Genomic DNA, 13,945 nt, shown 5'->3' with positions numbered 1-13,945 from the left:
TCCGAGCAGTTCCAATAGGGTCTTCGCATCCTTTTGGGTGCTCGGACCCTAACTAGACTGGTGTGTTGGGTTGCTGCTGGGAAAGACTTAACAATCCAAATGTTGACATGACAATCATGTCTTAATTTTTCAGTTTGATCATTTTGGCCTTATTGCTTCTAAACATTTAAGTGATTTCCATAGTTTGTGATGGATTTAGGTTTCAGAGTTTTAAGATTATCACTTGATGCTGCTTTGATTGTAAATCCACTTTTATCCGTCACTTTAACAGGTGTTGTTGGGGGATGTTGGGTGTTACACTGTTAACTTTTTGGAGCACACAAGTCTCAAGATCTGACATGAAGTCAGAAAACACCTAAATCCACCTGGTTGGAATTGTGCTGTTGTGTTTAGCTGGCGAACAAACGGAACATGTGTGTGAGGCTTTCTTGTGCACCACCTCAACGTTTGCACACATGAGAAGTTTACTGTGACTATAATCTACATTTAAGCTGCCTCTCGTTAAGCCTTTTTGGATTTAAAATAACATACCCACACTACTGCTAAGATAGAACATGTTGCTTTTTCCTGCCTACACCTTGTGTTTTGATTGATGATCCATTGTTGTAACTTGTAGTCTTCATACAGTTGCCTCTTTTATTTTGATTGCATTATTTAGTATGACATTGGTATTATTTAGTATTTAGATGTATTGAACTGCACTCATCCATTAAATGGCTGTCCCCATCTTTCTGGTCATCTGTATATGTGTACTACATTACGTTGTAGGGACTTAACCATGAGTGTATACTGTGTTTCAGCATGTTTGTTTTTTTAAATAGAGAGAGACTACGATTATGGAGTCAGCCACACACTTCACATTGATGTGAATAAACTACGAGCCAGTCTTAGAAGTTTCTGGATTTGTTTATTGGAGATGCATTTAAATCATGAGAATCAAAACCACACAGTGTTGAATTTCTTCATTTAGTTGTTATCACCATGTTTCTCTTTTTATTCAGAGCCGTCCTCAGGTCCACCGTGTCCACCACGTCCACCACGTCCACCACCACGTCCACCACGTCCACCACGTCCACCAGGTCCACCAGGTACACGGCCTTCTGGAGGTCCCTCCCCGTGTCCACCTCCTCCACCACGTCCACCTCCTCCACCGCGTCCACCACGTCCACCTCCTCCACCACGTCCACCTCTTTCACCAAATCCTCCACGTTCTTCACCCGGAGGTCCGTCCCCACGTTCTTCTGGAGGACCCTAAACAACCATGAGAAAAAAACATGATGCGGTTTCCTAAAACACAAACAAATACATGGCTGTGAAGGTCTAATCCCAAAAGGCTACCAAAGTTTTTTTTTTACAGCGACTCTGCCCTCTTGTAACAGATCCAGTAAAACGGACAACATAAGCAGACACTGCAATGATGAAAGATATCTAAATAGCTTCTCTTCTCCTCCCCAAGGGAAGAAAACAGCTTCGTATACACATGCTTTTATGCTGTTGGTCACAGGTGTAAAGTGCAGTGAGGAAATAAACGGACTTACCCGATTTCCAGCTAGAATTGAAAAAAAAAAAAAAAAGTGTAAAGTGCAGTGAGGAAATAAACGGACTTACCCGATTTCCAGCTAGAATTGAAAAAAAAAAAAAAAGGTAAAAAAAACAAACAAACAAAAAAGACAAAGAATTAAAAATGTGTCAATTAAGAGAAATTACAAACTAAATAAAATCACACAGTCAAATAACTTTGCAAATGGACAGCAGATAAAAAACATCATAAATGCAAAACTACACCTCAAAATCCAACCAGTTGTCATCAACACAGGACACGCCGTGATATTTAATAATATTCAAATTATTCTGTGTGCTCAGTAAAGTATTCTCTCCCAATTCTCGACAGAAAGCAAATGATTTTTTAGAAATGTCATAATGAAAAAGACTTACATTCACTCATTTTGTCTCGTCGTCAGGTGCAGTAGAGTCTTTCCCTGCAAAAAAAACAACACAAGGATCTTCAATATGAAAACATTACACTTCTGTTCTCAATCAATACAGATCATCAACAGTATCTGCTACATACACACTTGATGGGAAGCGTCTTTAAGGTTCCTGCCTGACGTCTCTGTATTTATAAGGCGTACCGATGCTGCACACAAGCCTCTTGTTGTGAAATGTTTTTGTTTGTTAGACACCAGACAGGTAGGATCTGGGTGTGACCCATTTTCAATAGACTATAATTAAGGGTTCCAAATCAAAACATTACATTCACATGTTGGAAGGCAGACTGGGGCGTAACCAGAGCGGCTGTTGGAATGAAACTGAGCCAAACATAAATGCTAAATCTACTATTAGAAAACTCCCCTTTATGACCAGTACAGTAATTCAATAGTGCGTGTAATGGAGGAAACGTGCTGCCTCGAGTGCATGTGGAAGAACATGAAATCATGTATTTGCAAAAATGTTCCAGTCCGTGGTGAGTCTTTAGAAGGTGTGAAATGTTCAGATATCTGCAACTGTGAATGCTTCCTGCATTTTTAGATACAATTAGTAGTAGTTCATGATAAGATACTACATTTGATTGTTTTAAGATGGTAAAAAAATAAAATAAAATCACATTTATGATTTCTGTTTTTTAAAAAAATCTCATACACGTCCAGATTTCTAACATGACAGAAGGCAGGTGTGGTGGAAATTCTGGAAGAAGTTGATGTAGGACGAGGAGCCCGACACAGAGAGACACCAGAGACTCAGATGACTTATGTTGAAATAAGGTTTACTGATATCAGGGGACGTGACACTAACAGAACAGCAGTTCATGAATGCAATGCCAGCATTAATTCTAAAGATCCCTCTCACACCTTCAGTCTTATATCTTCCTTCAGTGGGAGAGACAAAGATAAGTCGGCGCCTGGGTATAATCTGGCCTTGAGGGCTGCAGGCAATAAGAAATGAACACTGATTGGAAAGAGGTCAAGAATAGAAGATACAGGGTGCATATCTGCTCCAAGCACTAAGGAGGTTTTTTTTTTTTTTTTTTTTTTTAATATTTCTGTTGAACCACAATTCAAAAACAATGTCATGATTTTCAGTAATTTTTGAAATTTTTTTATTACTTTTGTCAATTTCAACTTATTTCAAACAGAAATAATAATAATCCTGCTTATGTCAGAACAGTATTAACTGGGGCGCCGCTATAGCTTACATGGTTGAGCTGGCGTCCTATGTGTAGGGCTACAGTCCCGATGTGGAGGTCATGAGTTCGAATCCCGCTCATGGCCCTTTCCCCCCATTCTTCTCCCCCACTTTCCTCTCTCTCTCGCTGCACTATCGAACAAAGGCCAAAAAAACCCCAGAATTAACTGAGAAATTCCTGCACTGGTTTGTTTGTAAGCGCTCACCACTGCAACAATAGTAACACCCTCCTCGCTGTGCCTGTTTCAAGAAAATAACAGGTATCATAAAAGAGAACACACCTTTCACTGTGCATTAAGACAAACATGCAAAACCAGATCTGAAACGTCACATCAGGTGACCCAAGTCAAGTGCATTTGCAGAAACTCAAACTGTTTTTCTATTTCTAGAACCTGAAATTTGAGAAAGTGTGTTTTGTTTTTTGAACTACAGATGCATCCAAAACCTTGTTAACAGAGAATTCTCATTTTAAATTTCTTTTTTCATGTGTAAATCCGACAACATTTTTGGATTTGTGCCCCCAAACTTAATGAGTTTTGGCAAATACAGACACAGGTGAGCAGCTGTTCCACCTGAACACTCTTTAGTGCTGTGAAACTGTGTGGTGACCTACTTCAGATATAAAAATATCCTGTCAGGTCGTGTTCATTTGGGTGTTATACCCTGAACTGTTTTGCGTCTCTATTAAGCACAGTGCAGGAAACTGAAAATCTGTTTTAAATCTGCAGCCTTTTGCAATTCTATCCATCCATCCTCTATACACCTCTTAATCCTCACTAGGGTTGCGGCGGCCTATCCCAGCCGACAGGACAGGAAAGGACAGGACACCAGTCTATCACAGGGCTACACTTAAAGACATACAACCAAGCACACTCACATTCACACCTATAGACAATTTAGAATCACCAATTAACATGTTTTTGGACTTGTGGGAAGAAGCCGGAGAACCCATGCTGCACGGGGAGAACATGCAAACTCCACGCAGAAAGATCTCGGGTGTCCTCACCGGAACTGGGGATCTTCTAGCTCCCAGGTGATGGTGCTAACCACTGATCCATTGTGCAGCCCCCAATTCCATTCATTTCAGTTTTATTTATATGGCTGCAATTGGGGCGGCTATGGCCCTGGTGGTAGAGCGAGTCGGTCAATGATCAGAAGGTCGGGGGTTCGATTCCACCCTGTAATCTGTGTCATGGTCGTTGTGGCCTTGGGCAAGACACTTCACCCACCTTGCCTGGTGTATGAATGTGTATGAAGGCAGCTGTGGCTACAATCTTAGCTACCAATGTGTGTGAATGAATAATCAACAGTGTCTGCACTTTGAGTTACTCGAGTTAGAAAAGCGCAACATAAAGCTAATCAATTATTGTTATTATTATCTAAATGCAAGTCCTTCCAGGGCCCTTCACATCGTAAAGTCAACACCTTACAGTATCATACTACAGGAACAGCCAAGAAATCCTAACGTTGCCTCCTCAGCAACACTTAGCATCAGCAGGAGGACAACAACTCTGTTTAATAAGAATAAATCTAATCAAATCAAGTTTATTGTTATTTTGCTCTACATACAACAGTAGTACAAACAAGATGAGAGAGTGTCTTCAGGATCCAATAACTTAAAGCAGTTTAAATGCAGAACTGTTTGCATGTCCGGATCAGCAGTTCAGCTTTCTGACAGCTTGTGGCATGAAGCTCTTCATCAGTCTGGAGGTTCTTCCTTTGACGCTCTGGAAGCGTTTGCCTGATGGTAGCAGTTCAAACAGTTTATGGAGAGGGTGTGAGGAGTCCCTGACAATGTTCAGGACCCTGCTCCTGCTCCGGCTCTGGAAGAGGTCTTGGACAGAGGTGAGGGAAACTCCAGCAGAACCAGGCTCAGGAATGGCAGATCTGGACAGCGGAGACAAACAAACAACACATAAGCGAAGGGAAGTGCTGGGGAGGTCAGTAGCTACAGACCAGAAGCCAGCAGAGCCACTGAAGCCTACAGAGAGGACGAAACGCAGCAGGAGATAATATAACTGATAATGTACATAATCACGCCAACATTTCTTTAACTGAGTATTTGTCAGCACATGAGCTTATGAAATAAACAGATGGAAGCAGAAAGCAGACAAGAGTAAATAAAGCCTGTATGAGTCTCACAACTGCTGCTCATCACTGCTAATCACTCTCCCACTAACGCAGCGACTGCTGGCAGTTTAAGGTTTCAAGCTTTCCACACAAAAAGTCTTTTTCTAGTCCGTCCCAGTGGGGGAATGGTTTTGGTTTTCTAATTATTCCTAAAAACACAATCTGATCTTTTTACAGTAATATTGTTTCTTTGTTCAGCTTAATCCTGATTTTATTCCATTCATCCATCCATCATTGATACCGCCAGTCTATCACAGGGCTACACTTAGAGACAGACAACCAAGCACACTCACATTCACACCTACGGACAATTTAAGAATCACCAATTAACCTCAACATGTTTTTGGACTGTGTGGGAGGAAGCCGGAGAGAACCGACGCTGCACGGGGAGAACATGCAAACTCCACGCAGAAAGATCCTGGGTGTCCTCACCGGGACGTGAACCGGCGACCTTCTAGCTGCGAGGCGACGGTTGTAGTTATTCATTCTAATATATTTCTTTGTAATATTATTTATAAAATACTATTTTACATTAGCTTGCTTTCTGCATTTTCTGTTTTTGTTGTTTTTTTTAGTGAGAAGGTAAACAGATTCTACACCAGTCTAAACACATTTAACATAAACTCACAAGCCACTCATCAGGTTCACCCCTCATGTATGTTAAGGTGGTGGACAAAACATAAAAAAAAATGTTTAAATGCTATCCAGTGCACCACTGTGGCCTTAATAATGAGCATAATGTTAAATCATCACCTTTCTGAAGAGATCAAAATAAATAAACTACAGGGCCTTCAGTAAAGGTGTATAGTTGCCCCTGCCGGCCATGATTCGCCATCTTTGAAAACGTGACCTTTGACCTCTAGCCGAGCCATTTTTGCATTGAAATCTACTAATTCTAAGGTGAGGCCATTCCTAGCTCACCTGTAAAGTATCAACTTGTTAGACCTTTGCACTCGACTGTTCACAGACACACACTCACACAGATGGGACCATTACTCTGTATCTTCACTACAGCTGCCCCCTGGTCAGAGAAAACTCTAATGAAGGTAGAATTCATTGCAGAGCTGTTGCACCTGTTGGACTGCATTAGATTTCACACTGAAGGATGCACAGTCTCTGCTCAGGACTCATGTTTTGGAGGGTTTGTCTCCACCTGCTGGTCCTGATGTGACGCTGCAGTTTGTCTCTGCTGCTGGTTTGATGGCGGTGATTCAGTCCACGGGTGGATGCAGCTGATGTCGAGGTGAGAAGCCACAGTTTCACATCGATGCTCCACCTATGCATGTGTTTATTTAAGGTCAGTGTAAACTTTATACTGACAGTTTAAAGCTTATTTCTTCACACAATAAAGAAATAAGCTTTAAACTGTCGGCCTGAGAGTTCATTTGCAATGAAGTTAATGTGCTTTCATCTTTCAACGTACTTACCCAAGCAGTTTTATTTCTCTGGTTGTTCTGCAATATGATTTACTGATAGATGGACGATTTTTAAAGCTCAGAGAAGTTTGAGAGTAAATTTCATGCAAAAATACAGATAATGTTTTTTGACTAGCTAATTAAATAAGTGAAATTAGTTGTGAATGTGAAGCTGCAGCCTGTCCTCACAGCGTCAACATGAGGAGTGACCCTTTGAATGCATTTTACACACACAGCTCACTCCCTGAATGACTGAACCTGGTGATCCCACTGAACATAAGCAAAGATGGTGGTTGGGTTTTTGGCACAGTCTCAGTCTTTGGTTTTTCACTTGATATTTGCATGGTTTTCTAGTTCTTTCAGAGTAAAATCAATAGAAAGCATGAGACACTGTAAAGTGAAATCATCCCACTTTTTTTTCTCTATGTTAACACACATTAATGTCAGTGGATGCCAGCTGGCTAGTAAACTGGTAAACATCTCAGAATGGGTCTGATGTTACAGAATTATAATTTACAGAGCTATAATCATATGTAAAATATGCCTTAAAAACACTTCATTTAATTTGCAAAACTTCATCCATGAAGTCCCACAACATCCCAAATCTTCCATCTTGCTGAAAAAAAAAAGAAAAGACTGTTTATAACCTAATGACAGCAACTTGCAATAAAACAATAAAATGTGTTTCATGACTATAGGACCACCTGTTTAAAGTTAATTTAATGATTAATGAGGCCACATGTTGTATGTAGTTATAGGGAAGGATCCATACACACAATAAAGTCGCTGCTGCAGATATCTGCGATGGAAACAGAATCTCAGATAATGGCAGAATAATAACAGTAAAATAATATTCCAACATTTGTGATCAGCTATGTCATATTATATCTGAGGGCTTTTAACACGTGATCAGAATGGCAGAGGACTAGATCCAGTGCAGGCTGCAAGGTGGCTCGCTGGTTAGCACTGTCGCCTCGCAGCTAGAAGGTCAGCGGTTCGTGTCCTGGACACTCAGGATCTTTCTGCGTGGAGTTTGCATGTTCTCCCCGTGCAGCGTGGGTTCTTTCCGGGTTCTCCGGCTTCCTCCCACACAGTCCAAAAACATGTTGAGGTTAATTGATGATTCTAAATTGTCCGTAGGTGTGAATGTGAGTGTGCTTGGTTGTCTGTCTCTAAGTGTAGCCCTGTGATAGACTGGTGACCTGTCCAGGGTGTCCCCTGCCTTCGCCCTAAGTCAGCTGGGATAGACTCCAGCCCCCCCGCGACCCTAATGAGGATTAAGCGGTGTATAGAAAATGGATGGATGGATAGATCCAGGGCAGGCTGCAAGGTAGCTCGGTGGTTAGCATTGTCGCCTCGCAGCCAGAAGGTTGCCGGTTCGCGTCCTGGACACCCGGGATCTTTCTGCGTGGAGTTTGTATGTTCTCCTCGTGCAGTGTGGGTTCTCTCTGGGTTCTCCAGCTCCGTCCCACACAGTCCAACAACATGCTGAGGTTAATTGGTGATTCTAAATTGTCTGTAGGTGTGAATGTGAGTGTGGTTGGTTGTCTGTCTCTAAGTGTAGCTCTGTGATAGACCTGTCCAGGTGTCTCCTGTCAGCTGGGATAGACTCCAGCCCCTCGCAACCCTAGTGAGGATTAAGCGGTGTATAGATAATGGATGGATGTTTCTAACCTAATGATAGCATATCTAACTACAGCATCTTGCAATAAAACAATAAAATGTGTTTCATGACTATTGGACCACCCGTGGTCATGATTTAAAGTTAATTGAATGATAAATGAGGCCACATGTTGTATGTAGTTATGGGGAAGGATCCATACACACAATAATGTCGCTGCTGCAGATATCTGGGATGCAAAAAATGTCAGAATAATAGTTTGACTGGAACAAACAGTAAAATAGTATTCCAACATTTGTGATCAGCTGTATTATATTATATCCAAAGGCTTTCAACACATGATCAGAATGGCAGAGGACTAGATCCAGGGCTTCTTTTTTTTAAAACTTTAAAACAAAAACACAGAAACATACAAACAAACCTGACATTATTCATAAAACATCCAGAGCTCCAGCTTCACATGGGGCCTACCAATGTAACCGACCCCGTGCATGTGTTTCCCTGAGGTCCTTAAAACAGTTCAAACAGCTCAAGGACCCTTAAATTCTAACAACATCCATGTTTCCTTTCACTTGACCTCGCCTTGATAACAAGCATCCTCCTTCGCTGTGATTGCAAACCTCATCTCAAGCTCAGTTAAGTGGCATTAATGTGATATACTAACATGTTTTTGGCCTTTACAGCATCTTTTTTAAAAAAACATTTCTTACATTAATCCTCAAATACTTCAAATACTTGTACGCTGAAATATTTCGTAAAGAGCTTTGACTCATTAGCAGGATTGATCCACGTAGAATGTAAAGTATGTTGGACGCGAGCATGCTAAAAATGCTCAGACTGGCAACTTTCAACGAAATGTTTGTTCCCGTAATGCCCTGGTAATTGCAGAGCGCTGACTCGGAGTCTCGAGTGACTGACTTCAGTCGCTCGCAGCTCCTCTTGTGCAGACGCCTGTGCCATTTGTCTGCCAGGGCTGCCTGTATGCTGCATGTCATTAGCTCTCCGACTGTGGCAGAAGCAGCACGCCGTGTATGAAGAATTGTGGGAAATCCTTCCACCTCCCCTCCCCTCCCTCCTCCTCCTCCTGTCTTTAGGAAGCTTCTTTAGTACTCCCACCATGTAGTCTGGAGCTCGTAGGGACGCAGCTGTTGAAAGCGCAGTGGGAACAGACAGCGCACGCATCTCATTTGTGATGTCTGCGTGTAGATGGTGGCATGTTTGGATGGGAATGAGGCTCCTGTGATCAGAATGGGAGGGACTCAAGAAGCTTTTCCAAAAAAAAATAATGCGACTAGACAGAATATGCACACTGCAAAATAAATGACCTACACATTTTTCATACATCCTTAAGCTTTAGAAAACAAAAACTTTCAATTAGAGCAAATTATTGACACAACCACAAGCCAAGATCCTAAAAATTACAGCTCAGGCTACTTACACAAAGGGGTTATCTTTGTCTCACAGATAGAAAACCACCAAAAACAAGAGGCTGTAGAGAAACAGGGTTAGAAATAACATTGTTAATGGGTAGAATTTACCCAGCACTGTGTTGGTGCTGTATCCCCCCCAAAAGGATCAATAAACAATAAAATTATTTGCATTATAAGCCTGCTATCCCAGTGATGATCCAGCATTTTAAGCATGAAAGAAAGCTGGAAGTCGTTTTGCTGCAGAGCCTGTGATGACTTAAGGAAAAATGAGTTTTTAATTTTTGTTTATTATGACGTCACAGAGGGTGGCAGGATTTTAACCAGCATGCTCTGAGCTGAGGATAAGTGAGGAGGGGAGAGAGAGCAAGTGCTTCACGGGGGGGACAGAGGGAGCGAGAGAGCATATATGCAGCAGGGTTTGGAGAGAGAGAGAGAGAGAGAGGGAGAGGGAGAGGGAGAGAGAGGGAGGACGAGCGGGTGGGTGCTGTGAAATCCGTTAACAGGGGAGCTCTGTGCATTTGTTAGACGTCTTGGCCGCTTGCCCAACTTGGCTCATTGTAATCGAGGCATGATCGTCGACTCCAGGCAGCCCTCTCTGCCGCCTCGGCTGCCTTGCGCCTGGACCCAGCCCAGCTCTTACCGCTGACATGGAAAGACCCGTGAGTGCCTTCTCTCTCGCTCTCCTTCCCCTTCTCATCCCACACTCTGCCTCGCTGGTGTTAGGTTCGCCCCCCTTTCTCTTTCCTCTCCTGCTCTGTCGCAGATTTCGCTGTGGCTACATGCAGCGCTGTATCTCTGGCTCTTTCTCTCCCCTGCTGTCGCTCCTGTAGGAGGCAGGAACGCTGGGTAGGGAGGAAGCCTTGGCAGCGTTCTCTCTGCAGGCCCCTTCCTCCCCCCTCCTCATCTCTTTTTGCCCGCCTGTCCGGGCATGGGTGCCGTCCGCTGGCAGACCCACAACGCCTCTGTGTGCCTTTGATTGTGCGTGCATGTTAGCCGTGCTGCTGCACTAGCACAGAACCGGCCGGCAGAACCCAGAGGTTCACACACACACACAGAGAGTCTCCCCCACTTTGATTTTGTGGAGGCCGGCGCTCACTTCAGTCTCCGCCATTGGGCTCGCTGAGATTCGGCAGCGTGTCTCTCCGTTGCGCCTATTCTTGGTGGTATGTCCTCATGGTCTGTTGTGTTTGGATACCCTGACAACTAGAAGCTGTGAGGTAACCACTTTCCAGTCTGCTGCCTCTCTGAGTGAGTCCAAACTTTTTCTCATGCTCGCTGTGTCCTTGCCGGTTTGTTGTTATTTTACCAAAAGTCTGCGCTGACAGACTACCGACCCGAGATCCGGTCTCTCTGATGGTAAGATCTGAGTGCACAAAACTGAGCTCCAACATCTCAGCGGCAGCCATGCTTTGCAGGCGTATCAGCGGCAGCAGCAGCGATGGAAAAAGCATGAAAGAATTCCTCGCAGTCACAAAATAATGGTCTTTGTGCGATCGCTAGCAGTGAGTCACTATTCTGTGCGAGTAATATCACATAGAAGCAACCTTGACTCGTGTGTCGTCACTGGGGCAACGGTGGAGGATGACTGACTCACTTTGGCACATCTACCTCCCGTCTCTGTCGAAAAAGGGTCTGACCCCTCCGAATAAATTAAACGGAGTGCGGAGAATGGGACGCTTCAAAATGAATTATGTTTTTTTCACAGTTGCGACAAGCAGAAGTGGCAACTTTTCTATTTGGCAGCGTTATTGTCACTTCTCTGGAGCTGTGAAAAACAACAGATGATGCCAGCTTTAGCTGACTGAGCGCGGATCTCCTTTTTTGACAATGACTGTCACTCATTGAATATTATCCAAGTACTGCTGTTTGTGTGTGAATGACATCTTTCTGAAGAGATGAAGAAAAATGGTGCTGGCTCGCAAGAAGAAAACAAAGACCGAGGAAGCCACAAACTCATAACTGGGATCCTTTTTTTTTTTTCTTTGCAGTTTTGGCACATATTTGTGAATAACATCACTGTCTGTCATGAATCCCACAGAGCTGTTACTTTTATAAGATAGATTTTGGTGTCCTCAAGCTTATATTACAGTTAGAAGCTCCCTCCACTCACATGTCATGTGCAGGTACTTCATGTAAACAGTGGCAGAATTTTTTTAGAAAAATGCTGATTTGCTTTTTTTGCTGAGCGTTGGATGAAAGATCGAAGTGACTCTTACATCTGTATGCTGAACATGAAGGCTAAAGCCAGCAGCTCTGTAGCCTGGATTAGCATAAAGACTGGAAACTATAGACTTTATATATATATAAACATATCCTCCAGGTTTGAAAAGTGATGCTCATGGAGATTCCTTTAACGTGCATTCTCTCTAACAGCCAGCAGGGGGCGACTCCTCTGGTTGCAGAAATAAGCCTGATTATACAGAAGTCTACAAGAAAGTGAAACTACTTTTCACTTAATTTGTTTCTTTAGTAAAGACTTTCTAAGTGAGTTTATTGTCTCAACTGCTACTTTCAGGTCTTCTTCAATACAGCACAGAGCAAATTTTGTAAATTATTGTCTCATTAGGAAGAAAATAGGCGATGAAGCAGGGAATGTCTGTGTAGACTCTCAGTCATCGAGGTCATGGTTGTCCTAACTGCTTCAGTGGAGGGCAACAGGACTTGTTTTTTGTTCTTGAAGGCGAGTCACCTCTTATCCAAGAACGTCCTTAGTTCTACCGTTCACACCTGAAGGCATGTGAGCCATGAACCATGTAATTTGCAGATGAAAATAAATAGTTGCAACTCCCTCGTCAGTCATTTAGAACTGAAGAAACCTCCTGAATGAGAGGTGAAACGTCTTTAGGAACCAAAAAGAGAAGTGCATTTGCTACTGCAGCACTTATTAAAGCAGTGGATGCTGATTGTGATTGACAAGTCGCTACCAAGATGGCGACTGCCAGATTCCAAATTCAAGGCTTCAGAACAGTCGTTCACAAACCAATCGGTGACATCACAGTGGCCATGTTCATCTTTTATGAGCAATCTATGCTGGTAAAAACAGCTGACCGAGCTCTGTCTAAAGATAACAAAATCCATTTACCGGGACCTTTAAAGTTCACAAATGTATTATTTTCTTTGATAAAAAACTAACCATGACATGTGGGTTATAGCAGCATTTGTAGCCAGAGCAGTTCAGCAGCCTGGCAGCTGTACAGTGACAAGAACCCTTCAGACACATAATATCTGTGTGATAAGCTAAGCGAACCGGCTGGTGGGTGTAGCTTTATATTTAGAGATTCAATCTTCTTCTCTGACTCTTGACAAGACAGTGACCAAGTGTGCTTTCTGAAACGTCTAACCTTGAAACAAGCGGCCGCGCAGCAGTATTAATGCAGCATGTTCAACTCTGACTTGCCATGCACCTGACCTGCGCTTTAAAGAAGGCGACATTCTCTCCCAACCCTCGTGCTGCAGAGAGCTCCTCCTCCCCCAGGCCTCTGAGGCATAAGGTTGTGCTACAGCCGCTCTGAAGAAGCAGACTTTCCTCACTCTGCACAGACCAGACCATAGAGTGAACATTAGGTTACTGCCGGCCTGGAGGAAATGAGATCTTTGTGTTGCAGATAGCTGATACGTCCCCATTCTGCGAACACTGGTGCACATTTGAGTGTTGGTCAACTCGGCTGCAGCTTTTGTTTTCATGTTTGCAGTCGTTAAAACGTGTTAAAGTGAGTTTCTCCTGAAAGTTAACGCACACGTAGCTGCTGCTCCATGAGAACACACGGGGCCTCTTGTCGTATGAGGAGGTGTGCTCTGCTGACCGCACTGAGATGTTTAGGATGCTCCGCATATGCATTCTGCCTGTGTAACTGAGCTTCCTAATGAATGCTCCATCTGTGGTGGGTGTGAGGGTGTGTTAGTGTTGTGTGCTGAACATGCAGTGCAGTGACACAGGGGCTTTGCATTTTATAAATGATTAGTCTGTCCCCCTCTGTCTTCATTTCTGTTGTATTTACAATTGTAAATGACTGTTAAAGGTTGTAAATTGTATTTTTGTTGCTGTTTTATGGTACTTTTATCATTTTGTGGTTTAAACTCACAATATATACAAAAATAAAAGACACTTTTTTTATACAGTGAAAATGTGTGCATAGTAGGTAGTGGCACTATAATGATAGATAGAT

At 42.9% G+C, this 13,945-nt stretch overlaps 2 protein-coding genes across 4 annotated transcripts in view; one reads left to right on the top strand and one right to left on the bottom strand.

The window, feature by feature from the left end:
* Window positions 1–887: 887 nt before the first annotated feature.
* On the bottom strand, window positions 888–2,158 carry LOC103357043 (H/ACA ribonucleoprotein complex subunit 1-like). Of its 2 annotated transcripts, none has more exons than XR_520172.1 (4): window positions 2,072–2,158; window positions 1,936–1,979; window positions 1,609–1,619; window positions 888–1,251 (listed from the first exon to the last, which is right to left on the bottom strand). XR_520172.1 is itself a non-coding variant. In XM_008281424.1 (4 exons), the coding sequence occupies exons 2-4, from the start codon at window positions 1,943–1,945 to the stop codon at window positions 994–996; spliced, it is 279 nt and encodes a 92-aa protein (XP_008279646.1). In that variant the 5' UTR covers window positions 1,946–1,979; window positions 2,076–2,093; the 3' UTR covers window positions 888–993. The 2 variants fall into 2 exon arrangements, 1 of the variants encoding a protein (XP_008279646.1); XM_008281424.1 differs by having other exon boundaries at window positions 2,076–2,093.
* Window positions 2,159–10,214: 8,056 nt separating this feature from the next.
* ccdc9b (coiled-coil domain containing 9B) overlaps window positions 10,215–13,945 on the top strand; it is a 22,108-nt gene continuing 18,377 nt past the window's right edge. For both annotated transcript variants that reach the window (XM_008281423.1, XM_008281422.1), the window contains exon 1: window positions 10,215–10,438. In XM_008281423.1, coding sequence (XP_008279645.1) covers window positions 10,427–10,438 — 12 coding nt within the window. In that variant the 5' untranslated portion in view covers window positions 10,215–10,426. The remainder of the gene's footprint in view (window positions 10,439–13,945) is intronic.

This window comes from Stegastes partitus, unplaced genomic scaffold (genome assembly GCF_000690725.1).
Source record: "Stegastes partitus isolate 25-593 unplaced genomic scaffold, Stegastes_partitus-1.0.2 Scaffold233, whole genome shotgun sequence".
In the NCBI taxonomy this organism is placed as follows: Eukaryota; Metazoa; Chordata; class Actinopteri; family Pomacentridae; genus Stegastes; species Stegastes partitus.
Note: the sequence above shows the minus strand (reverse complement) of the source record. Positions and strands in the feature narration are given on the sequence as shown.